The sequence below is a fragment of the Chaetodon trifascialis genome, chromosome 11 (assembly GCF_039877785.1).
Source record: "Chaetodon trifascialis isolate fChaTrf1 chromosome 11, fChaTrf1.hap1, whole genome shotgun sequence".
NCBI classification, from domain to species: domain Eukaryota; kingdom Metazoa; phylum Chordata; class Actinopteri; order Chaetodontiformes; family Chaetodontidae; genus Chaetodon; species Chaetodon trifascialis.
This window is the reverse complement of record NC_092066.1, coordinates 25,176,726-25,201,621: the sequence shown is the minus strand read 5'-3', so window position 1 is coordinate 25,201,621 and position 24,896 is coordinate 25,176,726. Positions and strand designations below refer to the sequence as shown.

The following is a 24,896-nucleotide window of genomic DNA, read 5'->3' as shown; positions in this document are numbered from 1 at the left end:
ATCTTCACCAATCACAGCAGCTCCTTGCCTCACCTTCTCACCGCTGGCGAGGCGCATGGCAAGTTTCGTGGATGACTGAGCCCGCACAGGAAAGTGTCCAATGCCCAAACTTCTCCCAGGAGGAGACTGACGTCACTCATGTCTCATGACAACCATTTGTATTACTTTGCACACCCGTTTGTATATACTGTTTATTTTTCTCTCTCTCTCTCTCTCTAGCAGACAATGATCATCACTTACGTTTTTTTTTTCCATGTGTCTGTCTCTCTCTGTCTCTCGAGTGCTCTGAGATAGATGCAGTATATATGCTCTGTAGGATGCCACGGCTGTTTCTGGTTGGCACAGCGACATTAACTGATTAGTTTGCATCCCAGTTTCACCTGTGTACATTCAGTCAGGGTGAGTGACCATTATATGGCATATATGGCGTCATCAACCACGTTTTCAGTGGATAGCCGTTATTACCTAGCAGCCACCCATCCAGAGGGGTGTCCCCCTGAAAGACTGTAGGGATGCTAGAATTCGCCAGGATGAACAAGTCATGTGCCGACCCGGGGAAAGAGCCATACACGTTTGTCACCAGGCAATTTGAGTCACAGATCACCAGACATCTCTGTTTCACCTGTGTACATTCAGTCAGGGTGAGTGACCATTACGCGTGCCGAACGTGCTTGCGATGTGGTCAGATGAGATACTGATCAAAATATATAAATTTAGGTCTGACTGTATGTGCTGACTCAGATAGTTGCATTGAATTGCGGCTGTTGCTAATTATTGATGGCAGTGAAATGCCAGACACTGTGGAAACCTGACTGTGAGGTGTTTGTGACATGACCGCACAACTCCGCCGGTTTACGAAAATCCACTTGGGCCGCTGGTGCACAGAGTTGACCAGGTCTGAGGTGGCGAGCTTTCAACGCACTTTTACGCTCATTATGCCGACACCTCCCCCTACTGTGCCACAACGCCCATCCTGGCTCACCTCTGTACGCCTCAGTTTACCAAAATACCAAGTGTGCCGTGCGCCGGCGGCGCAGCCTGCGAAAATAGAGCCCAATGGTGGAGACACCTACAGCAAAGAGAGACAGAACAGAGAGGGCAAAAAATGTCTCACACTAATAAAGTTTCAAATAGTTGCCCTACAGAGGAATTAAGTGTCTCCTGACTGACCTGAATTTGTCTGGGGTAGACCTGCGACATGATTATAAAAGGCGAGAGTTAAAATCTCTCCTGATCAATGAAATGCACTCTGCATTTCACTTGACTGACACATAGACTTGTAGGGTTAATTGAGGGGAAAGGGAAAGGGAAAAGCGCTGACTGGCAGCAAGAGAGCCAGGGAGGATTTAACTGATTGGCATGTTGCCACATACACTACAGAGGAACAGGAGGGTTGAGAGAGAAGGTGTGGAGAGAGGAGAGTAGTTTGACAGAGATTAGAGCCTGATAGAGTGGCCACTTTCCACATTATAATACAAAAACTGGATATTTTATCAGTATGCATCTGCAACCTCTGTGTTCATGTTTACATTTTTGCCTGAAACTGTCCTTTCAGTGTTGTTGGCAATGTGTCCTGTTGGCACATCATGTGGATACGGTCAACAATTGGCTGATGTGGCTGTCAAGATGAGGCTAGCAGCCACAGCACAGAGCCCTCTTAATGACATTGAATAAGGAAAGGGAAGTTAAGTCAGAAAACAAAAGTGCAAACCTAGACATTTAAATACATCCAACCCTAATGTTCTTTTATTTAGACATTTGCTTTGTCAGTTGACTGCCTCTTAAAGCCTGAGGTGGCTTTATGGATGCTGGCTACTGTGTTCTTCAGCTCCTGGCTAGATGCCAGAATGTTGGCTTTCTTAAAGTCACACTCTCTGACTTAGCTAATCCTCAAACACCAAGCCTAACTCCCAGCGTATCACACCTGCATTAACAAGAACACTATTGTGTTTGTGCTGTTTTTTTTTTTTTTTTTTTTTTTTTAATTTTCTGAACTGGAAATGATGTGCATGTTTGTCCCCAAGAAATAGGAACTGGCCAGATGGTGGGGCTATAATTAAGGTCCAAACTTTCAATTTTGGAAAGCATTAACCAAAAAACTTATAGTCATAATTCATTTCTGATTTGTCAAATCATCATAAATAATTTTACATATCTTCAGGACCTGAATGGGAATAGACCCATTGAAGCATTTTGGGCCTAACTTGTAGGTGGTGCCACAAATACCAAAAATGGTGAGCTCAAAACCCAGCAGACAGAATTTCTATTTAAGTGTGCGTGCTGTGGGGGCAAGTAGCCAAAATCTGTCATATTGATTGGTGAAAGTGGGTGTGCCTATCACATAGTTGCTCATAACTCCAGACACCTTTGAGCAATACTGATTAAACTCACTGGAGTAATCTCACACTATCTCCTAAATATATACAAATTGAGTTTCATTCAAATCCAATAAAGGGGAGACAAAGCTTGAATGCGCAATCACTGAAAGTGACTGAATGGTTTCATATTGATGAAACAAGTGTGTGATTTGTCTCACTCCCTGTCTAAATGGAATTTAACTAGTTAAGGTGACTTTGCTCACCTTTGTGAAGCCTGACACATTACTGCTTACTGCTGCTCACGACCTTAATTTTGGCCATTGAGCTGCTTCCTTCTGTGTGCACATGGACTGTGACCCATGAATTGACGCTTGCAGCTATATTTGATTTTGTTTAGGGGCAGCACAACAAGCTGTGGACACAATAATTATTAACGCATTAATTCAATTTCAACGGCGTCAAAATTGAATTGCGATTAACACTCTTTGTGACCTAGTGACCTTGTAGTTTCTTATAAGCTGTGGCCACTGCTAGTAATGTTACAAAAACTACAGGATCCAATTGTAAACTGGAAACAAAACAATAGACACGCCCCACACATGTTTGTTCTTATCTGCTCGCTAGCTGTGAAAGAGTAGGTTACCAGTTTGTGTGGATGTCAAGCACGAAATGCCGGAATGGATGCGAACAAGATTCTGAATGGAAAGTTTAGTTTCAAAAAGTTGCCAGATGGGTCAACTGACAAGACCAAAGTTATCTGTGTGTATTGTTGGTGTGAACTAAATTATCACCGCAGCACATCCAGTCTGAAATACCACTTGATGGCCAAACACACAGCGAATGCAAATTCTCTGCTGCCTCCTTGTCAAAAGCAGGATGGCTTTGGACAGAGGCATATGGATACCGCAACTAAGAACAAGCTTACTGCAGCCATAGACAAGTAATGTTCATTCTTTCTGGAGAGAAATAAGAGGCTGCGTTGATAAGCCTCTGGTGAATAAATAGAAGAGCATTATAGTCTGACTGCTTGTATATTAAAAGGAAACTTAAGAAAGGAAAGTTTAAGCCATCGTTTACATTTTGCTTTAAATGTGAATGACTGCTCAAAGTGAGAATGTTGGTGTGTATAACACTACACATTGGGACATTTAGAATAGATAAAAATGTGTGATTAATTTGCGACTAATCACGAGTTAACTATGACATTCATGAGATTAATCGCGATTAAACATCGATTGACAGCACTAATATATGTGTGTGTGTGTGTGTGTGTAGATATATATATGTGTGCGTGTGTGTGTGTATATATGTGTGTGTATATATATGTGTGTGTGTGTGTGTGTGTGCGTGCGTGTGTGTGTGTGTGTGTGTGTGTGTGTGTGTGTGTGTGTGTGTATATGTGTGTGTGTGTATATGTGTGTGTGTGTGTGTGTGTATGGCTGCTTTACTCATATCAGAGACATCAGAAGACATCCCTGCATAAATAGGCCTGAACATCAATCCAGTGTGTGTCCACAATCTGTCAGAAGTTTTCACCATGAAAAGCAATCTGATGTATCCTGAATATATTGTGTTCCAAGATGTTTTTATCCTGTCACTCACATCTGGAATTTGTTTGACTAACATATGGCTAAAGGCCTGCTTTAATCTGCTCTCTGTGTTTTTATGCCTTAATGATTTAGAAATTAAATGAAGAACTATTATTATTAAAACTCAAGACTCATCCAAACATGTAAAACTCACAAAACAATGTCTACGTGTATTCCCAAATCAAACTTTTGGCCTGTGAATCACAAATCTGGCATGTCAACCTTCGCAGTCTCACCGCTCACTGAATCTCTTTCAACAGTGACTAAGGTTTTCCTTTGAACAATGAATCAACTTAAAAATGACAAGTTCCTCAGGAGTTCAGTGCACATGAAAAAGCTTCATGTCCTCATTCTGTAACCCTGTTGAATTGTCATCTTCCTTTTCTATAATGTGTCCTGGGGGGAAACTGCATCAGGTATCTCCTCAGAGGTCTCTGTCTACCTGTATGCCATGGCTCATTTTCTCATTCTCATTTAGTTTTCTGTTCAAACCTTTTGATCACATCCTGCTTCTTCAAACACTGAGATCCACAGAAACACAACAGCAATAACACAGAACACAACAGAAACACACCTGAGGCCTGTTGTATAGAATCTACATGAAATAATGTGTACAAGTAGTGTATCGCATATTCTCCAGTATGCAAAGTTGTAAAGGATTCTTTGCCAGACATATTCTCCTGAGAGCCAGCCTATTCATTTGTGTCCTCTGTAGTGGACATTTGCTTTTGGTCTATATCTTTTCAGTCATTTGAGCTACCCTACTAAGTCCTGGTGTGCTCAGTGGAGCACATTCTGGCCTTTCCAATGATATCTCACGTGTTTGGGTGGGAGACAAAATGGAGACTGCCAGGAAATGCCAGGAAAAGAGAAAAGGTAAGTCAAATATTAAGATATTGTTTTTTAACTGTGGTCATCATATATTTTCTTGTTTATGAACATGTCAAGAATCATAAATTGGAGTCAAAGTTCAGTTAAACTTTTTGTTATTAAATAATAGCAATGTTATGAATGTTTAATAATGTCAGTTTTGTTCAGTAGTTCAACAAAAGATTCGGGCCAAATGTTCAGTTTCATTTAAAAAATGCATTGACATTCTTAAAATAAAAATATTTTTACTAAATTCTAAATTTTGAATTGCTGTTTTAGCTCCGATGAGGCAGGAAATCACAAAAAAAAAGAAAAAGAAATAAATTGAAAGATACTTTTTTCCTTGGTTCTCAGGAGGATATCATCGCTTATACATTTCTTTCAGCAGTAATTGTATTAATCTATTCTTATTCTTGTGTATATAGGTTAGGTATGAGGTTCTATTTTAGAGCAAAATGCACATATGTCAAGCACAGACTTTAAGCATTTCCATTCAGTTCTCCTACATGAAGTGATACTGAATGCAGAGGAGCCAGGGCTCTAAAATTACACTTGGTTTTAATGCACTGAAGGGAATGTGTGATAGTGTTTTTCAGCATTTCTCAGTTAAATATCATGTATTTATACCATGGTCTGGGTGAAGACTTGATTCTGATTGGCTTGGTGTGCATTATGTCCTCATGATGAACACCTACTAAGTAGTTCCAGTGAAACTATTTGTTCCCTGTTTCTAACTTAATGTGCTGGCTGCATGCCTGTGAATATTCTCATTCATCCAGGTCATTGTAAGCTTCAGGGCATTCATCGTTCACAACTGGACTATTCAGTTTGTCTTGGAAGACGTTTCGCCTCTCATCCGAGCAGGCTTCATCAGTTCATGCGCATCAGACTAGATAGGACAGCTCTAGTCTAATGAAATGGTGTTAGGTTCAAGTATTTATCCTCTAAGTGAGGCCAACCCCCAAAACCAAGGATGGTATCACTCTATTGTGAGACAAACGATCCCCCATTAAGGCGGGGTAGGGTGCGACCCTTGGGTGTCAACGACAGTCGTCTGCCTCGTTAGTGTCCCATTCTTGTCATTGCCATGTGTGAATGGCTTTGTTTTTTATTTTCAGAGGCTAAATTTTTTTTGAATCTCTTTGGAAGAGATGAAAGGACAGCATTGTATGTGGGAGATAGGTGGTGTCTCAGACCTCCCCCTCTGTTCTGCTGGCTGCATGGTACCAGCCTGCATCTAAAATGAGTATCTATAACAACAGGGATGCAGTCAAAGCCTCTGTTTGCAATTTATTGTAAATTGTTCACAAACTCATAAGTAATTATAACAATAAGTGACTTCAACCTGACAACTTTGATGGTTGGGATGCAGCTGAAAAAAGAGAAACTGAAAAGAAACAGGAGAAAAGACGCAGGGAGTGCCTCATCATCTGAAGTCCACAGGATGGCGACTGTAACACACAAGCTGCAAAAATATGTACTGCCCCTCTGAAATTACTGAAACACTATATCACACAAGTGATCATCTCACATCCCAACACACTTCTTCAAGGCTGCAGATGACAGCACACACAGCCTATCATTTGGTCCTCAAAATCGTGATGCTGATTTGGGGATATTGACATCTCCGGATAGTCAGCTAGTCTTGCTGTTAAACTTACTGTCAAATTATGTATACTGTCCCGTGTATGCAATGTTATTGACTTTGAATCTGTCAGTGTAACATAAGCTTTCTGGCTTATAGCTGAGCAAAAGGGTTCTATGAGTTGAGCAGACTACAAATATCTGCAATTGCCAAGTTGTGTCAAAGGTTCATCCTATTTACTGGAGCAGTGAAGAATGTTTCCATTTCACATGAACCTTATGGAATGGTAATAATTGTTCAAGGTATTAGTCAAACCCTCTGATGTTACCATGGAAACTGAGTTATGGCTTGTGAAAAACATGAAACTATAAATTAATGGTCTTATTTTTTTTTCTTTGGCAAGTGGCCATGGTATAAGCAGGATAATCCCCTCCGAGGTGTCTATAATCAGGAATTAATGGACTCTGTGGAGACAACTGTCTGACCTCCTCGTCATCCATTAATTCCTAATAATGCAACTCGTCATTACCGCTTACGTATATTATACGTACTGCACAATGGTTAACACAGTACAGATCTCCATCAAGGAACAACCAGACATTTAAGCAACTCATCAACAATACTAATTACCTAAATATGACTAATAGCAGTGAAAATCTGAAAACAAGCCATATCACTACTTAAATAAATATGCAGGTCATCTGCAGGGTCAGACAACATCTGGTTGTTTAAACCACATTTACAAAACACCCATAAATATGTTTTGGCTGAGAGTATGTGAGATGTAATTCAGCACAATAAGAGCAAACAGCTACACTGATGCTCATCAGCTACACGCGGTTGTTCACTGTGTCTGTCTGCTATGCAGTGCTGAGCTGGGAGACAGTGGGTTCTTCAAGCTTCTTCTCTGAAAACAGCTGCTTGCTGCAGCTGAAAATGATGCTGTGAAGTTAAACAATGTATTGAAACTCAATATAAAGCTGTTAAGGCAAGGGGAACTGCAAGTTCAGTGAGAATTCTGCAGGTCATGTCACTACAATAGGCCTCTTTCATACTGTTTCCACACTGTCATTTGATACATTGTAATTGTAAGAAATATTGGTAATATCCACATTAGGTAAAGGCTCTGAAAACTTCCATCTGGGGTAGACATGATAAAGCAATAAAAAATTGATTAGATGTTCCTCTGACGCATGGTTATTACCTCCTGTGAGATGTTATATGGAGCATAAAAACTTAAAGTGTTACACAGACATTTTAAATAGTTTCACTTCTTTGCTGCCAGTCATCATTTCATCTGTTCAAAATGTTTACACACATCAAGTTTCAGTAAGAGTAAGCCTACTTTCATGTCAGGCTTTAAATGCCTACTATTGAACAGAAAAGGACTTTTTCTAGCGTAACATTTTGGTCAAATGTTTCGTAATGGTGAGTCACCTTCTTTTTAATGCTTGACAACTGCCTCTTTGTTTTTAAACAACGAGCAGGGACAGCATGTCAGCACTGAGCGCCATGGATTTATGGCTTATCTCATCTCTAAAATAAGAGGTGTAGCTGGCAAAGTTTCGTGCTCAGAAAGTAGCTGTCTGTTCTGATTTAGAGGACGGTCTGAAATAAAAGCCTCTGCAGCCCTCTGAAGTTGAAGTGCTTGATGTGATGTGACATGTGTGTTGTGTGTTCTAGTGTGTGTTTCTCTGTGGGTGTGTGTATGACTGTGATATGAGGTGGTATCCCTTCAATGGAGCATTTAACAGAGTTTAAGTTTTTTTAAGTCCTCAGATAACTCCATTTGGAAGAGCATCACTCTGAGATCTAATTCCCAGTTAAAACCTTTATGAGGAGTTAAAATCAGTGAAAGTCGAAGCTGTTCTCCACTGGGAGTAAGAGTCATCTGTTCAGCTTTATGCTTGAAGATAAAAAGAAATACAGGACTTTATTTTTCCATTGGGGCAGACTCTGTATCGTCCAAAAAACAAACCAGAGATTGAACAATAAAACAACCTCTGCCTCTGATCACATCAAATCCCAAATTAATCATTTTTTTTCTCTGTCTTCCCGCGACACTCTTTTGTTCCTTCGACTTGCCTCTACACTCCTTTCTTTCTTTTTTTGCTCTTCCCCATTCTTCCAATACAGACTACAGATCTTAAAATGTCAGGGGTATCTAATGGCTGACACTGCAAAATGAAGGCTGCTTTGTGTGTAAGACATTATCTAGTCTAATAGCTTGGTTCAGTGGTAGGTTAAGAGGCTGAATGATTGGGATCACAGCCAGATCAGCACATTCCTGCCACTCTTAGATCACTAACAGCACATCACAAGCAAAATGGTGGTGTTTGCAAAATTTGCAAAAATAATACATCCATTGACCTTCATGATTTTTTTTCTTTTCGTTTTTCAAGGAAACTTGCCATTCCTGCCATGCGGGTATTTGGTAACATATTTAGTAAAGCAGTGAGGTAACACTGTAATACTGTGTCTTTATGCCCCCAAACTTGACTATACAGTACAACGTAAATAAAGCTTTATTTGTGTATTTTACAGTGAGCTGTATGATGATGAAGAGCTTCAGGTGACAAGCAGGAAACCTCCAACTCCTCAGCAAGGTAAGCACACCAACCAACTCATTCTGTTGCATGGCTGACAGAGTGTAGCTGTGGATGAACTTATTTAAACATACTTGCTATTACAACCAGTAACCATGTGTCACCAGATCAATCACAATTGAAATCTTAAGGATTTTAACTTAAAAGAGCTTTTCTATTGGGCTTTTAATTTCAAAAAAATTAAATTAAAAAAATAGCAAAGTGGAAGTAATTGGAAGTGAAGTAATATGACAGTATTTGTGTTAAAGAGAAAAACTGTTACTTTTGCTAACAAAAATTGTGATGACATATGTTTGTCAACAATGTTCATTGTATGAATGTTTCATTAGGTTAATTGATGACTCTAAATTGTCCGTAGGTGTGAGTGTGAGTGTGAATGTTTGTTTGTCCTTACATGTGGCCCTGCAATCGGCTGGCGACCGGTTCAGGGTGTACCCCGCCTCTCGCCCATTGTAGCTGGGATAGGCTCCAGCCCCCCCGCAAACCCGAAAGGGATAGGCGGTATAGATAATGGATGGATGGATGGATGGATGGATGGATGGATGGATGGATGGATGGATGGATGGATGGATGGTCTTGTCAAAACTGGTGATTTTAATATTCACACTGATGATCCTGCAGACAAAATCACCTGAGAATTCTGCGTGAAACTTTTGAACTAAGGGCCCACACACAGGCAAGGACACACACTGGATTTGATTATTAGCAGGGTGTTATGATTGTTATGATTTGCTGCACTTGTTTAGTGTATCCTGGATGCTGTGTGTCATCCTGGGCACAAGAGGGTGTGTGTGTGTGTGTGTGTGTGTGTGTGTGTGTGTGTGTGTGTGTGTGTGTGTGTGTGTGTGTGTTCTGCTCTCTCTGCCCTTATTACAGGTCGGGAGGCGTGACTGGCCGTTGCTGCTAGTTAAGGGGGAGGTCGGTGGACCGTCTCCCTCTCCTGCTTATCCTTCCACTTCCAACAGAGGGCCATGTCAGATGGTGTTGCTGCCGCTGTGGCTGGTGGCTGAGATTGTGTGTGTTTGTCAACTGTTATTGTTATTATTGTAAATACTATAAATATAATATTAATATTACCCTAACAAGGTGAGTCCTATAGTAGCTGTAGGGGAGGAAAAAGCCGTTTAAGTTACTTAATTTTTCTCCTGTTTTGGTAAGGGAGGATTAGAGTGTTTTTATTTATTTTATTTTACTTTGGACAGGTAAGATTCAACAAAATGGTAGTCTTTTGTTTGTTATTTTGGCCATGCCCTGCCCGACGCCATTGCTACTTGATTAAATAAATTAAAAAAAACCTTGTTAGACTGCAGAAAGTTGTGACCGGCCTTTCTTGGGAGCTGGGAGGAAGAGGGGAGCCCTTTTGTGTTGTGTCCTGGTTCCCCTAGTCTGGGGCATAACACAGGGTATTGATATTTTTAGCACTGTTTTCAGGGACATAGGGCCTTCTGACTATGTCTGTGTTTTCTTTGATATGTGAACTGCCACGAGAAAACCAGCAACAAGTTGGCCCAGCACAAGTTGTGTAAACAAAGAAAAATCGATTTCTTTTTAAAATTTGTGATTTCCATTTTTTTGCAGAATGTAAGTTGAAATCACAAAGAAGCCACTCCATTTTTCAAATAACTGTATTGGGGGGCTTAAAACCATAAACTCTGTATTTGAATTTGGGTTGTTTTAGAGGAAATTCTCGATCGTAGTTGGGGGTGTGGGAATTCAACCGTAAATTAGCATACTGGCTTTCTTTGGCTATTCACATGCTTTTGTTCTTTTTTCGGCCAATCAGCAGCACCTTAAAAGGGAACCACATGGCTACTTATGCAGCTTCTGATTCTGAACCTGAACTAGAAGATGAAACTAAAGAAATCGACGAGAGTGACTGCATTACACTGGAGAACAACGACGAAGAGTGGTAGTAGTGATGGCGGCGCATGCGGACACAGCAGCTCCTCTCTGTCCCGATAATGTGGTGTCTACATGTTTGTCTTTGACGGTGTGTTCGAATGATTTTATGTTTTCGTGGTGCTTGTTTGTCCCAATGCGCACATACTGTACAGCCGTGGGACTCTTTTTGACATTGGCAACACAGCAATCTGTAAATTAAACCCAGCACATGCTAAGGAGTTACTCGACCTCCACTACTGCAGCACACCTGCAGAGGAAGCGCCGCAGGCGGTGCGAGAGGAGGCAGAAGTGGGGAAAGTGCGGGGGTATCGGGGCCAGGCTAGCGGCAAATCCACACAAGTCAGCTATACCATCTATCGTAATCACCAATGTACGCTCCTTGGACAACAAACTGGACTATATACACCTTCTGAGATCGACCCAGCAGACCGTGAGAGAGTGCTGTGTTTTCATTGTACGGAAACCTGGCTAAATAACAGCATACCGGACTCCGCCATCCAGCTGGACTGGCTAACCGTGTCAAGACGCTGTGATGATTTGTAGACACTGTTCACCCCTTGTGAAGTTTATGATCATCAAGTGCTGGCCTCTGTTAATGTCCTGTGCATATAGCAGCATTGACAATAAAGGTGGCTTGACTTGACTTGACTCATTCAGCTCATTCAGCAACAGACTGATCCATCCCACTGCACCACAGAGTGACAGAATATATTTTATTTTATATTAGAAATAAGTATCTACATTTGCTCCTTCTAACTCTTAAGTATATCACCTTTCTTGTTTTTCATTTTTATTCAAGGGCTTTTTGTAACTGGCGGCATGGTGGCGCAGCAGGAAGTGCGCGTGCCTCACAGCAAGAAGGTCGCCGGTTCAATCCCCGGGCAGGGCCTTTCTGTGTGAAGTTTGCATGTTCTTCGTGCATGCGTGGGTTCTCTCCGGGCACTCCAGCTTCCTCCCACAGACCAAAAACATGCTCATTAGGTTGATTGGTGACTCTAAAATTGCCCGTAGGTGTGAGCGTGAGTGTGAATGGTTGTCTGTCTCTATATGTTGCCCTGCGATCGACTGGCGACCGGTCCAGGGTGTACCCTGCCTCTCACCCGTTGACAGCTGGGATAGGCTCCAGCCCCCCCGCAACCCCGAAAGGGATAGTTGGGTATAGAAAATGAATGGATGGCTTTTTGTAACAAAAGAATTTTCTTTTCCGTTTGATAACCATTGTTCAAACTACTACAATAGTTTCTGTCCTGTGGGCTAACAGATACCAGATGTCACTGATTGCTAGATCAGTAGGGGGTTGGACTTATGTAGATGAGATGCAATAAGCAGCACCTGGCTCCCTTGGTAGGTGAGAATCTTTCAGGCTGGATTTCTCACTAAACTAGTTTGAGTAGTGCCTACATTCAAATGGCCACATCTTCTTCAAATATTTTCAGATTTCCATGTGTTAGACATTGTTGGAAAGCTTAGAAGCTACACTTTCAGAATCTGTAAATAACTCAAAATGCCCCCTGGGAGACTTGTTGCTGGTTTTCTCGTGGCTGGTCACATATGTCACTTTCTCTTGATCCCCAAACAAAATCACTTCCTGTCACAAAAGAAAGGTATATATTTATATATAAATGCCCACAGTTTTAGTCAACTAAAAACTATGATGTTGACCAAATATAACTAAAACAAACATAGACTTTTGATCTCAATACTAAAACAAAGACTATAGATCTAAATGGAGATGAGAAAATGCTGCTGTACTCATTGAATTAGTGATGTGGAAATGTACGTTATGCTGAATTTACACATCATGGTACATATGATTCCGGACCCCCCATGTTGGCTGGCATGAATCATAATTGGTTCAGACTGGTTATGCTCCCAGCTATTATTTGAGACCTGGCCATTTTTTGAGGATAAAAAAAAACAATGGATCATAACTTATATCAAGCTGGTACAGTACAGTATATGTACTGCAGCTGTCAAAAGCAGCCACTGGGTAGTTAATAATGAGTGAATGTACCTTTTTCAAGACTACAACTCCCTCTTGACTTTGGCCATTGGAGATGATGTCAAACATGTTGCCCTCATCTCCTGGAACAATGGTATAATCCACCTCTGCATTGCTACCAGCATCCAGATCATGGGCTCGAATCCGACCCACCGCTGAGCCAACTGACGCTGACTCTGGCACTCGCAGATGAAAAATACCTGACAAAATGAGGAGAGGGAAAGGAAGCATAAAGCAATACGGTACAATTAAAGAAAGATAATGTAACTGATTTTACTGATCCATTTTAACAGATGAACCAAGAAATGACTTGTTCATCCATCCAAACAATCAACCAGTCAGATATCATTGTTGAGCCTTTCTTTCTTACTCTTCGCAAACCGTGGTGGGTTGTCATTGACGTCACTGAGGGTGATGTTGATGGTGGTGGTGGAGGCCAGCCCACCCAGCTGACCTCCCATGTCCTTGGCCTGGAGAAGAACCTGGTACTCCCCTTTGACCTCACGGTCCATGTTGGCTAAAGCTGTTCTGATCACTCCTGAAGGTGGACGGGTTGAAAAGGGTTATGATTTTTAGCCTTCCATATCAAGAGGTAGACAGATACAGTCGATTCTGGATCTAACCTTCATTAGCCAGTGTATTACAGCACTTTGCCTGTTGAAGCCCTCTTTCATTACTCAAAGGACAAATCATGCATAAGTTCCTCCTGTCTCTCTCTAAGCAGCGTTTTATCAGGATAGAACCAGCATGGAGTTCAAAAATTCAGGCAAGGACAGTCAAAGATAAAGCACACCAAGGGGGAGGACTGAAATGAGTCCTAGAGGTTCCTAACTTAAATTGTTGCACATTTAATAATAAGTATTTCATGTTATACTGACATATTTAATTATAATATTTATAATAAATGTGTGGTAGACTTTTGCTGTCTATTTTTTGTCAGGTGGTTTATACTGGTTTATATTTAGCATGTGTAAACTGATGCTGTGATTCAAACAGACTGTGTTTTACATGTCTAGGCACATGTGTAATCAACTGGAGAGATCAGTGCATGGCATGTGGAGGACACAGAAGGACCAAAAATGTTGGCACATGCTCTTGAGCCATGCACACAGCTGACTTGTACATCAACAGGAAGCAGTGTTCAGTGAATGCTAAACATCCAGTGCTTTTAACACCACATATTGACAGAACAAAATATGAGCATTTTGCAGAAGAACGGCATTTCTGATGAAATGTTGGTCAGCTACAAATTGTGAGAGGAACAAATTTCCATACATCATAGTTTTGGTGGGTGCGTGATTCCTTGTCCCCTGAATGCTGAAAGAACTTGGCAATGCTACTAGCCAACAGTAACACTAAACTTTTAACTCCTCACTTTGTAATGTTAAAATGATTTTTAAGCACTTTTTTCAGGAAGATAGTTTGAAACATTGATGAAACTGATCATTGCCTTTTAAAGTTCAAAGATCAAAGTTTAGTGGCATGTAAAGGTATCAGTGCAGGAAAAAAAAAAGGTCACAGTCACTGATGGCTTCCAACATTCTTCGACTAGTTTGATGTTTTTACCAATAAAACCACCTTTGTTTCATGCCTTAATCTTGGCTGCAGTCAGTACTTATAAAGAAGTTTCATGTTGAAGAATGCTGCTCCTCAGTGAAAATGAAACATGACAGTCCATAGTAATTACTGGTTGGTTGAGATGTCTTTTAAGAGACTCAAAATCTTGATGATCCTTGCAGTGCTTGTTTTAACATTCAGGTGCAGCACTGAGGAAAAACTCACTCTTAGAACCACTTTCTGTGTCATGACCAGTTTAATTTTATGCTTTCTAGGAGGGAGTGAAGACAGCTAGGAGTGTGAGCTGTGGGTTCAGCCAAAAGTCACAGATATGTTATGTATGAATACCTTTTGGTTCATAATAAAAGTTGTAATGAAAAAGTGCTACTGTACCGTGAATATTGCTGTTCTCTTACCTGTCTTGGTATCGACAGAGAAGTATGGCTGACCATGAAGGATGCTATAGACGATACGTGCACTGTTGCCATATGTGGGGTCATCTGCATCTGTGGCAGTCACCTGTGTCACATAGGTTCCTGAACAAACACACATACAAGTTATGTAATTATGTGTTTCCCTTCTCAACACAACAATACATATTTGTTAAGTGTCATGCTTGAAATGCCTGTATTGAAAACTGCGATCACAAGTTACTTTTTTTTCTCAAGATAAGATAAATATTGTTTTCATGAGAAAGAAAAGACTTCTCATAAAGAGTGAATCACACCTATGAATACACGTTAGCATGCACAGATGACTGTTTAATGCTTTGACCTACTTGCTCAGAAAGTAGTAGAGAAAACAACAATGAAAATCAATGACCTATCCTCAGCAATCCATGCTTCTTGAATGGGTATTCCAGTGATTTCTCATTGAAAATCCCTGAAGCATGAGACAACTTCAAAAAGGAAGTGTTGAACTCTGTGTAGCAGAGGCTGAAATATCATGACTGTAAGTGTAAATGGGTCAAGCTCCAGAAACAAAGGGTCTTATATTTCCAACAACTCAATTTAACAGCATTTTTCCTTGTACCAATGACATCATCAGGGTTACTTTTTCTTTTCACACTTTGCCACAGAATAGTATTGAAATAAACTGTAATAATGTGTAATATTGATGGGGTGCCCCTACAATTCAAATGCGCGCGCGCGCGCACACACACACACACACACACACACACACACGTATATATATATATACAGAGTACAGGCCAAAAGTTTGGACACACCTTCTCATTCAATGCATTTTCTTTCTTTTCATGACTATTTACATTGTAGATTCTCACTGAAGGCATCAAAACTATGAATGAACACATGTGGAGTTACGTACTTAACAAAAAAAAGAAATAACTGAAAGCATGTTTTATATTCTAGTTTCTTCAAAATAGCCACCCTTTGCTCTGATTACTGCTTTGCACACTCTTGGCATTCTCTCGATGCTTCAAGAGGTAGTCACCTGAAATGGTTTTCCAACAGTCTTGAAGGTTCCCAGAGGTGTTTAGGACTTGTTGGCCCCTTTGCCTTCACTCTGAAGTCCAGCTCACCCCAAACCATCTCAACTGGGTTCAGGTCCGGTGACTGTGGAGGCCAGGTCATCTGCCGCAGCACTCCATCATTCTCCTTCTTGGTCAAATAGCCCTTACACAGCCTGGAGGTGTGTTTGGGGTCATTGTCCTGTTGAAAAATAAATGATCGTCCAACTAAATGCAAACCGGATGGGATGGCATGTCGCTGCAGGATGCTGCGGTAGCCATGCTGGTTCAGTGTGCCTTCAATTTTGAATAAATCCCCAACAGTGTCACCAGCAAAACACCCCCACACCATCACACCTCCTCCTCCATGCTTCACAGTGGGAGCCAGGCATGTGGAATCCATCCATTCACCTTTTCTGCGTCTCACAAAGACACGGCAGTTGGAACCAAAAATCTCAAATTTGGACTCATCAGACCAAAGCACAGATTTCCACTGGTCTAATGTTCATTCCTTGTGTTTCTTGGCCCAAACAAATCTCTTCTGCTTGTTGCCTCTCCTTAGCAGTGGTTTCCTAGCAGCTATTTCACCATGAAGGCCTGATTCGCGCAGTCTCCTCTTAACAGTTGTTCTAGAGATGGGTCTGCTGCTAGAACTCTGTGTGGCATTCATCTGGTCTCTGATCTGAGCTGCTGTTAACTTGCGATTTCTGAGGCTGGTGACTCGGATGAACTTATCCTCAGAAGCAGAGGTGACTTTTGGTCTTCCTTTCCTGGGTCGGTCCTCATGTGTGCCAGTTTCGTTGTAGCGCTTGATGGTTTTTGCGACTCCACTTGGGGACGCATTTAAAGTTTTTGCAGTTTTCTGGACTGACTGACCTTCATTTCTTAAAGTAATGGTGGCCACTCGTTTTTCTTTAGTTAGCTGATTGGTTCTTGCCATAATATGAATTTTAACAGTTGTCCAATAGGGCTGTCGGCTGTGTATTAACCTGACTTCTGCACAACACAACTGATGGTCCCAACCCCACCATTGATAAAGCAAGAAATTCCACTAAGTAACCCTGATAAGGCACACCTGTGAAGTGACAACTATATCAGGAGAAGAGAGAGAATGCCAAGAGCGTGCAAAGCAGTATCAGAGCAGAGGGTGGCTATTTTGAAGAAACTAGAATATAAAACATGTTTTCGGTTATTTCACCTTTTTTTGTTAAGTACATAACTCCACATGTGTTCAATCATAGTTTTGATGCCTTCAGTGAGAATCTACAATGTAAATAGTCATGAAAATAAAGAAAACGGATTAAATGAGAAGGTGTGTCCAAACTTTTGGCCTGTACTGTATATTTATATATATATATATACACACACACACACACACACACACACACACACACACACACACACACACACACAGTCATGGAAAAAAATATTAGACCACCCTTGTTTTCTTCAATTTCTTGTTCATTTTAATGCCTGGTACAACCAACTAAAGGTACATTTGTTTGGACAAATATAATGATAACAACAAAAATAGCAAAAAAGAGTTTAATTTAGGCAGCACGGTGGTGCAGCAGGTAGTGCGCGTGCTTCACAGCAAGAAGGTTACCGGTTCAATCCCCGGACGGGGCACTCTGGCTTCCTCCCACAGACCAAAAACATGCTCATTAGGTTAATTGGTGACTTTAAAATTGCCCCTAGGTGCTGATATCTAGCCATTTTCCATGGTTTTCTTGATAATAACCAAAATCATTTAAGTTCTTACATCAATAGCTATGGCATTGTACTGCCAAAAACAGTGTTTTTAGGCATTCCATGTTTTCTTTTCTGTCTGTTAGTCACATGATACACCCAGGAGTTAGTACTTGATTGCATAGCCATTGTTTTTGATGACTGCAGCCATGCATCTTGGCATGCTCTCCACCAGCTTCTGACATTGTTCTGACAGCCCATTCCTGTTGCAAAAAAAGGTTTCCTGCCTCGACCAGCGAGCAATTTGGTTGTACCATGTTCGGCTTGCTTTTTCTTGGTGTAATCAATGGCTGTCTTGGAGATCTTCAGTTTTTTGGCTACCTGTCTCTCACTCATGCCAATCACTCAGTGCCAAGATGGCTGCCTATGTGGCTTCACATAATTCTTTTGTTTTTGGCATTATGTGAGAGCTGACAACTTCTGAGTTGTGCTACAGCTTGAATGTAAGCAGGAAATCACTCTTGGCCTTTGTATGTGCAGTGCTGCTTATGACATGAAATGGTCTCATATACCGCAACGCAAATCAATTTTAACAGCGTCATTTTTTTATTACGAGATTAATTCTCTTTGTGACCTAGTGAACTTGTAGTTTTTTATAAGCTGTGGCCACTGCTAGCAACATATGAAAAACTACAGGATCCGGTTGTAAACCAGAAACAATACAGTCTTGTCTGCTTGGTAGCTGTAAAGGAGTAGGCTATCGGTTTGTGTGGATGTCAAGCATGAAATGCTGAACAATGGATGGAATGAGATTCTGAATGGAAGTTTAGTTTCAAAAAGTTGCCAGATCGGTAGACTGACAAGACCAAAGTTATGTGTGTTGTGTGTATTGTTGGTGTGAACTGAATTATCACCATAGCACATCCAGTCTGAAATACCACTTGATGGTCAAACACACAGCGAATGCAAATTCTCGGCTGCCTCCTTGTTAAAACCAGGTGACAATGGATGGCTTTCAACAGAGGCACATGGATGCTGTTATGTTCAAAGGAAACTTCAGAAAGGAAAGTTTAAGCCATGGTTTAACTGAATTATAGCCTGAGTCCTACAATGATGTGCACTTTGTAACTTTATTTTGGATCACCCTGTTTTGAGCCCTTAGAAAGGGTTGTTGAAGGGGCTTTTTTGTAACCAAGTATTTATTTTTTTGTCATCTGTTTATTGACAGTGTTAAATTGTGTGAGATATGATTCATTCAAATGTGAAGTGAGAATGTTAGGGTGAAAGCAAGCCTATCCACTTTTCCGTGTTGATAACAGTATTAAAATGATAATTCAAGGGACAGTTAGAATAGATAAAAATGTGCGATTAATTTGCAATTAAATATTTTAATCAATTGACAGCACTTCAGTAACGCCCTCATCCCTTCATCTCTTCATCCCATCATCCCTTGATCCATACGTACTATATATATATATATATATATATATATATATATATATATATATATATATATATATATATATATATATATATATATATATATATATATATCAAAAACTCTGTTAGAAATCAGCACCTCCACACTAAACAATGCAACCCTTTCAAAAGCTTTGACAAGAGAAGACATGGCTGCATCTTTTCTTTGCAGCTGACGTTTCATAGATAGGATTATGCTTTTATCATATGGATACTTGTGCTGTTTGCAACCATAGCTAATCCGCTATACAGTTTGTTACTGTAATTCACATAGACATACTGGGGTCAAGCGTGTTCTCTCGAAGCACTTTAGGCTTCAACTGAAGCATTAACAGCTTAGGGCCTAAAGACCTTTACAGTTAAATTACCTCTCAGTAATGGTATTTAGGAGACAGATGGGCCAGTAAGTCTAGCTTAGTATGCCTTGTGTGCATGCGTGTGTCTGTATGTGCTGCAGCTACAACTTAATATGCTCAAGCAGACTGTAAAGTGATACCTACGAACTCAGCAGAATGAAAAAGATTAGAATAAAATAATATAATGCCTGGTTTCCAGACTCTGTGCAAATTGATTTGCTTTACATTTGTATTTTCATTGTTGACCATGTTTTTCCCTCTAGTGTTGATCCCCAAGGATGATGATGTCATTAGATCATCTCTTCAGTGCATCCAACACATACCAAAGTAGGATATCTCAACAAATACTGCCCAGATGCCATTAAATTTAGTGTATTCAAGGCCTGCTACTTCTGTCCTTATTTATTTATTTATTTATTTATTTATTTATTTATTTATTTATTTATTTATTTATTCATTTATTTATTTATTTATTTATTTATTTATTTATTTTTGAGTTCCTATAGATGTTCCAGGTGAGGTTTTGGAGCTTGTGGAGACTAATGAGTCACAAGTAGAAAAAAATCATCAGTGCCTTAAAACACTTCACATGTAAAGATGCTTTTCAATATGTTTGCTAATATCACGCAGATAAGATATTTTCACTCCTCCCATTACTCATTTAGGTAACTTATGTTTAAAACAGAGCTCCTTCCCTGATGACTGGAGTTGTGCCATTGACACACCTATTTTTAAATCTGGAGACCAGCTTAAAGCCAGTAACTATACACCAATAAGTATACCACTAATACTCTCAAAGTTGCTGAGAAAGTTATCGTTGGAGAACTGACAACATTTCTTACAAGCAAGCATGCATTACAAGCAATTAATTGTATGCAGTTGATAAAGAATTGATAAAGAAGGAGTAGTCAGTGCTGTACTTTTAGATCTGTGAAAATTTCTTTTTAAATTTCTTTTTAAATTTTCTAAATTTAACTGCTCATCTGCAGCACTGGGATGTCGTTATATTTATGAGAAAGAATGCAGTATGGTATGCACTAGTAACATGAAATGTGCAATGGGTGTTCTACAAGGGTCATTGTTAGGTCCCCTATTATTTAGACACTGACAATGACACTATACGCACATGCAAAAACAGCTGAGTCAGCAGCTGTAAACTAACAATAGTGCTGGAAAAGATTCCACATTTGGTTGGTCATTCATGTCTGAAGTCTAAATGTAAACAAGAAAAAAGGTGTATCTTTTTCAAAAACCACGGTGCAACCTCCTAATGCTGATATTGTCATCAAAAGTGAAAGGACTGACACAGTCACTGATTTTGAATATCTCAGTGTGGAATTAGATCCAAATCCAAACCACAAAGTGCAATTAAGCACATACTGGGAACTATCTCTTATTGCATTGCCTGTTGGGGGCAGGCTGGTGACACCATAAGCCATAAGTCCCTGAAAAACCCTGGACAAAAAGCCAATGCATTTCGATCGCTGTAAGGTACTGGAGAAATAAAATTTACTAAGCTTTGAGAATTTTAGATTATTTTTAAAGCTGTGTCTGGTTTATATAATCTTAAATGATTTGGCTCTTCCCCCACTACATGACTTTGTGTCCACTCTCTCACAATTTCTATTCAATCCTCCAGAATATCCTCTATATGAGATTGTACCATACCATTTCACTGCACTGGATTTGGGCAATCAGCTTTTTCTGTAACAGCCACAAATCGATGGAACACCCTGTCTGATGATGTGAGCAGCTGCAACTCTGTCAGCACTTTCAAAGCCAACTTAAAAAGTCTGTTAATAGCTAGTCCACTCTATACTCACTAATTTTCATGTTCTGTCTTATGGTCTTTGTGACTCGCTTTTGTTTGTAAATTTGTGATTTGCTTTTGTGTGAAGGTTTGTGTTGCCTGTCTTGTGTGATCTTTTTTACAACTTTTCTTCAGAATGGATGTTTTTGAATGTGGCTTCATTTGCAAAAGTAAATAAATAAAATTATTCAAAACACAAACTACTTGTGTTCATTCACTTATATTGCTTAATACTATTCTAACCTACACATCCATACTATTGCCTTATACTGCTCAGTTAAATGTTTGGCTGACTGCTGCTGCATAATATTCTCAACATGATGAAGCTATTCATAAAGTCAGTTGAGGTTTGATCTTGTGGTCATTAAAAGTTGACTACTGCATGTAAACAGTGGTTAGGCTCCATCATGTTTAAAATGAGCAACAACTTAACCATGCATGTGCACATGTGCAAGACACGCCAGTCAATGAATTAAGGATTATCAGCCACAGTCGGATGTCCTGTAGCTTGTGACGCCTGACCTTCTGTCTTCAATGGGGATCATCTAGGCGCCAATCCATATTTTATTGGATATGATGGTTTCTTGCATAAAAAAAATCAGATGGGTTCTAGCATCATCCAGTTCAGTTTTGATGATAATATTTAATACCCACAGCACAGTTATGAAACAAAACTCCCCATTATGTTGCATGTTCTTATTCATTCCCCCTGTCAAAGGCATCATGCAGTGGATCCTTGATATTTCATATCCTGTAACTAATTGTCTCTGGCCCCTCACTGTTCTACTGTTTGGAAATGGAATTAGGTCATTAAATATTTATTCTCTGCAGAAGATAAAGGTACATGTATTAAGAAGGGCTGCATGTACACCACAGTGAAAGCTTGTGTCCTCTTGTCTCAGCCTTGTCTTGTCTAGCAGTCGTACCTGTTGGAGACATCTCGGGAACACTGGCGCTGTAGGGACCATCAGGAAATCGTGGCTCATTGTCATTGATGTCCTGCACCTTGATGATGAACTCTGACTCAGGCTCCAGAGGAACACCTGTGTTTATGTCAACAACCTGGGCCCTCAGTGTGTAGTAGGACTTTTCCTCCCTGTAAAATATCCAAGTATTACACATAAAATGCGTGGATGTTAACATGTCTTAAGACAACAGAGACAACATGATGTTTCTGTGTTTCATAGGTGTCCACCTGGTTTTGGTGTCAGCTTGGGTGTTTGAAACTTTCTTCTTATTTTACTTTTTTTTTTTTGATCACACCATCGTACCAAGATTCATGAGCAATAAAACCAACAAGTAAAAATAACACAGTACAACTACACCGATGAACTCACACTAAAAGTAAGAATGTATGGGTTTCAATGGATTGGGGTTAAAGGTGTCAAGGTCAGCCAGGAGGACTCTGGATACTGCGATTATGTGATAATATTTTAATGCTTAACGTTATCTGCAAAGATGGAGTACATCATTGCTTTGAGGAGGATGAGGAGAAGGAGGAGGAGGAGGAGGCCGAGGATTTACCATCTAAGGACCTCATATTTACACAGAAACTTTACAGCTGGTGTGATTGGTGAAGATTTGACTCGGCTGTGTCAAACCCACTCCACGCCTTCTCCCCTCCCTCCTTCCGAGTTGTGCCGCTGGGTGGGACTGAGATGAGAAGGGGAAGTGGAATGCGCCGGCAGTGCAGTGCACGAAAATACCAAAGTCTGCGCCGCCACGCTCCATTGGCGAAGCGGACCTGACTTTGCGCCACGCCGGTGGTGGAATCGAAAATAGAGCCCCAAATGTCATTTTCACTGAAAGCTTTCTTTTTCTCTGTTCATCTTTGTTCTATATCAACTCTCAAAGCTGTAAAGCTTTTCATAGCAGCTGTTAGCACTGCCTGCTACAGCTTCTTTAGAGCAGTAAAGTCACATTGTTCAAACATAAGCATGGGTTATGCCAGCTCTATTCTCCCAGCCTCTATTTTGCCTTAAAATATGATTAAATAAAATGCATACTTTAACTTGAAAGCAGTCATTAGAAGCAAAATAATTCACAGTGACATCTAAAATTACTAATAACCCATTTCACGACATCACGTGCTGTTTAGCATTATACCCTTGTGATGATTAGAATGTAATAAACATATTTCATTATTGATCAATTCCTTTGCCAATAACTTTACTGAATCTGCTCTATATTGCACTTTAGATACTGTAATTATAGATGTGTACTGACCTGTCAAGCCCCACCAGTGCATGTATATCTCCTGTAATTTGATCAATGGTGAAGATGGACCCAGCTCCTTCTCCTGACAGAGTGTACTTAACTGTGTTGTCTCCATGGTCCATGTCTGTGTGGAGCTGCAGGAGGAAGAACATTAAATCATACAGCTCCTGAGTGTGCTGGTGTATTTAACTGGCTCCAACTGCTGCACCAGTCAGTCACAATAAAACTTGATTTACTGCCAAGTCAATGTTATTGGTAATAATGTGTAAACTAATGCACAAAACAGAACACTGTTTACTAAAAGCTAATACGCGCACTCAAAATATTCACATATCATGGTAACAGTGAACTCATGATGTATAAAGAAGTATACATTTTCATGAGTAAACAAAGACTGAAGGAAACATTGACATTGAATTGTAATAATTTTAAGAATTCAAACAATTAGTTGTTTAAATAAGTTCTGTATAGAACTTAGGAGTATATGAATATGTAAAGGAATCATGGCAATTTTCAGCATGTGTTACTTATAATGAAGCCTCTTAAAATACACTTAAGACACTTCTCCAAACCACAACAAAGCAAGGCAAAGAAGACTGTATATACAGATTATATAAACAGCACATGAATGAGAGATTTGTGAAAGACTGGAGTACAACTCTTTCGCTATCATTGATGTCTTATCCAATGTAATGAGTAGTAAAGACTGCAAAACTTACATATTATGACTCATTTCATTCATTGGCAGCGAGGCATTTTAACTGTTTCATAACCTAATCAAAGAACAGTGTTTTAAAGGCCCTGCAGAAACATATTCTAAATCAGCTTCTTACTATGAGATGTAGCTTGTTTTCTGATGTTGCCAGCACTAGCATTCAAACCTCACCTGTAGCAGATTAGCTGAGTTTTGGACTATTAAACTCTCAATAATAATACCTAAGAATGCTTCTTTGGTGAACTTAGTACTTTTTTAGTCATGAATGTTGTATGCTGTAGAAAAACATTTTTAAGGGGCTTTGGTGACATTTTCCGGTTTCTGTTTGAAAGTTTTGAACCTTCACCCCAACTGATACTACACAGCCTCAGCATGAGATATTTTTTTTATTTGTTTACATTATGTTCAAGAAGAGTTAGATGAACATTAGAAAAAGACAACTGCAGAGTATGGAGTATAAAAGAGTATAGCACTTTCATTAAAAGAATATGAAACAGCAGATACTTGGATATCCAAAATATCATGAATCTTATGGGTCAAACTCCAATAAAACAAGATCCTCCACTCCCCATAATGTAACTTTATAGTGTCTTTCATTAGACTCTCCTTGTCTGGTAAATACCTGCATGCTTTAAACTCCACACCCTTAGGTTGTCTTCAAGCCTCAGATGAAAGAACCCTGATGACACAACTATGACATCAACAAAGCAATTTTCCTCAAAGCTCCTCC

The 24,896-nt window shown here is 40.0% G+C and overlaps 1 protein-coding gene across 1 annotated transcript in view; it reads right to left on the bottom strand.

Annotated features, from left to right (window-relative positions):
- The window catches only part of LOC139338462 (cadherin-12-like), a 112,483-nt gene that overhangs the window by 35,661 nt on the left and 51,926 nt on the right, over positions 1–24,896 (bottom strand). The window contains exons 3-7 of the mRNA XM_070973477.1: positions 23,461–23,585; positions 22,161–22,330; positions 14,846–14,965; positions 13,243–13,410; positions 12,885–13,072 (exon numbers count right to left, since the gene is read on the bottom strand). Coding sequence (XP_070829578.1) covers positions 12,885–13,072; positions 13,243–13,410; positions 14,846–14,965; positions 22,161–22,330; positions 23,461–23,585 — 771 coding nt within the window. The remainder of the gene's footprint in view (positions 1–12,884; positions 13,073–13,242; positions 13,411–14,845; positions 14,966–22,160; positions 22,331–23,460; positions 23,586–24,896) is intronic.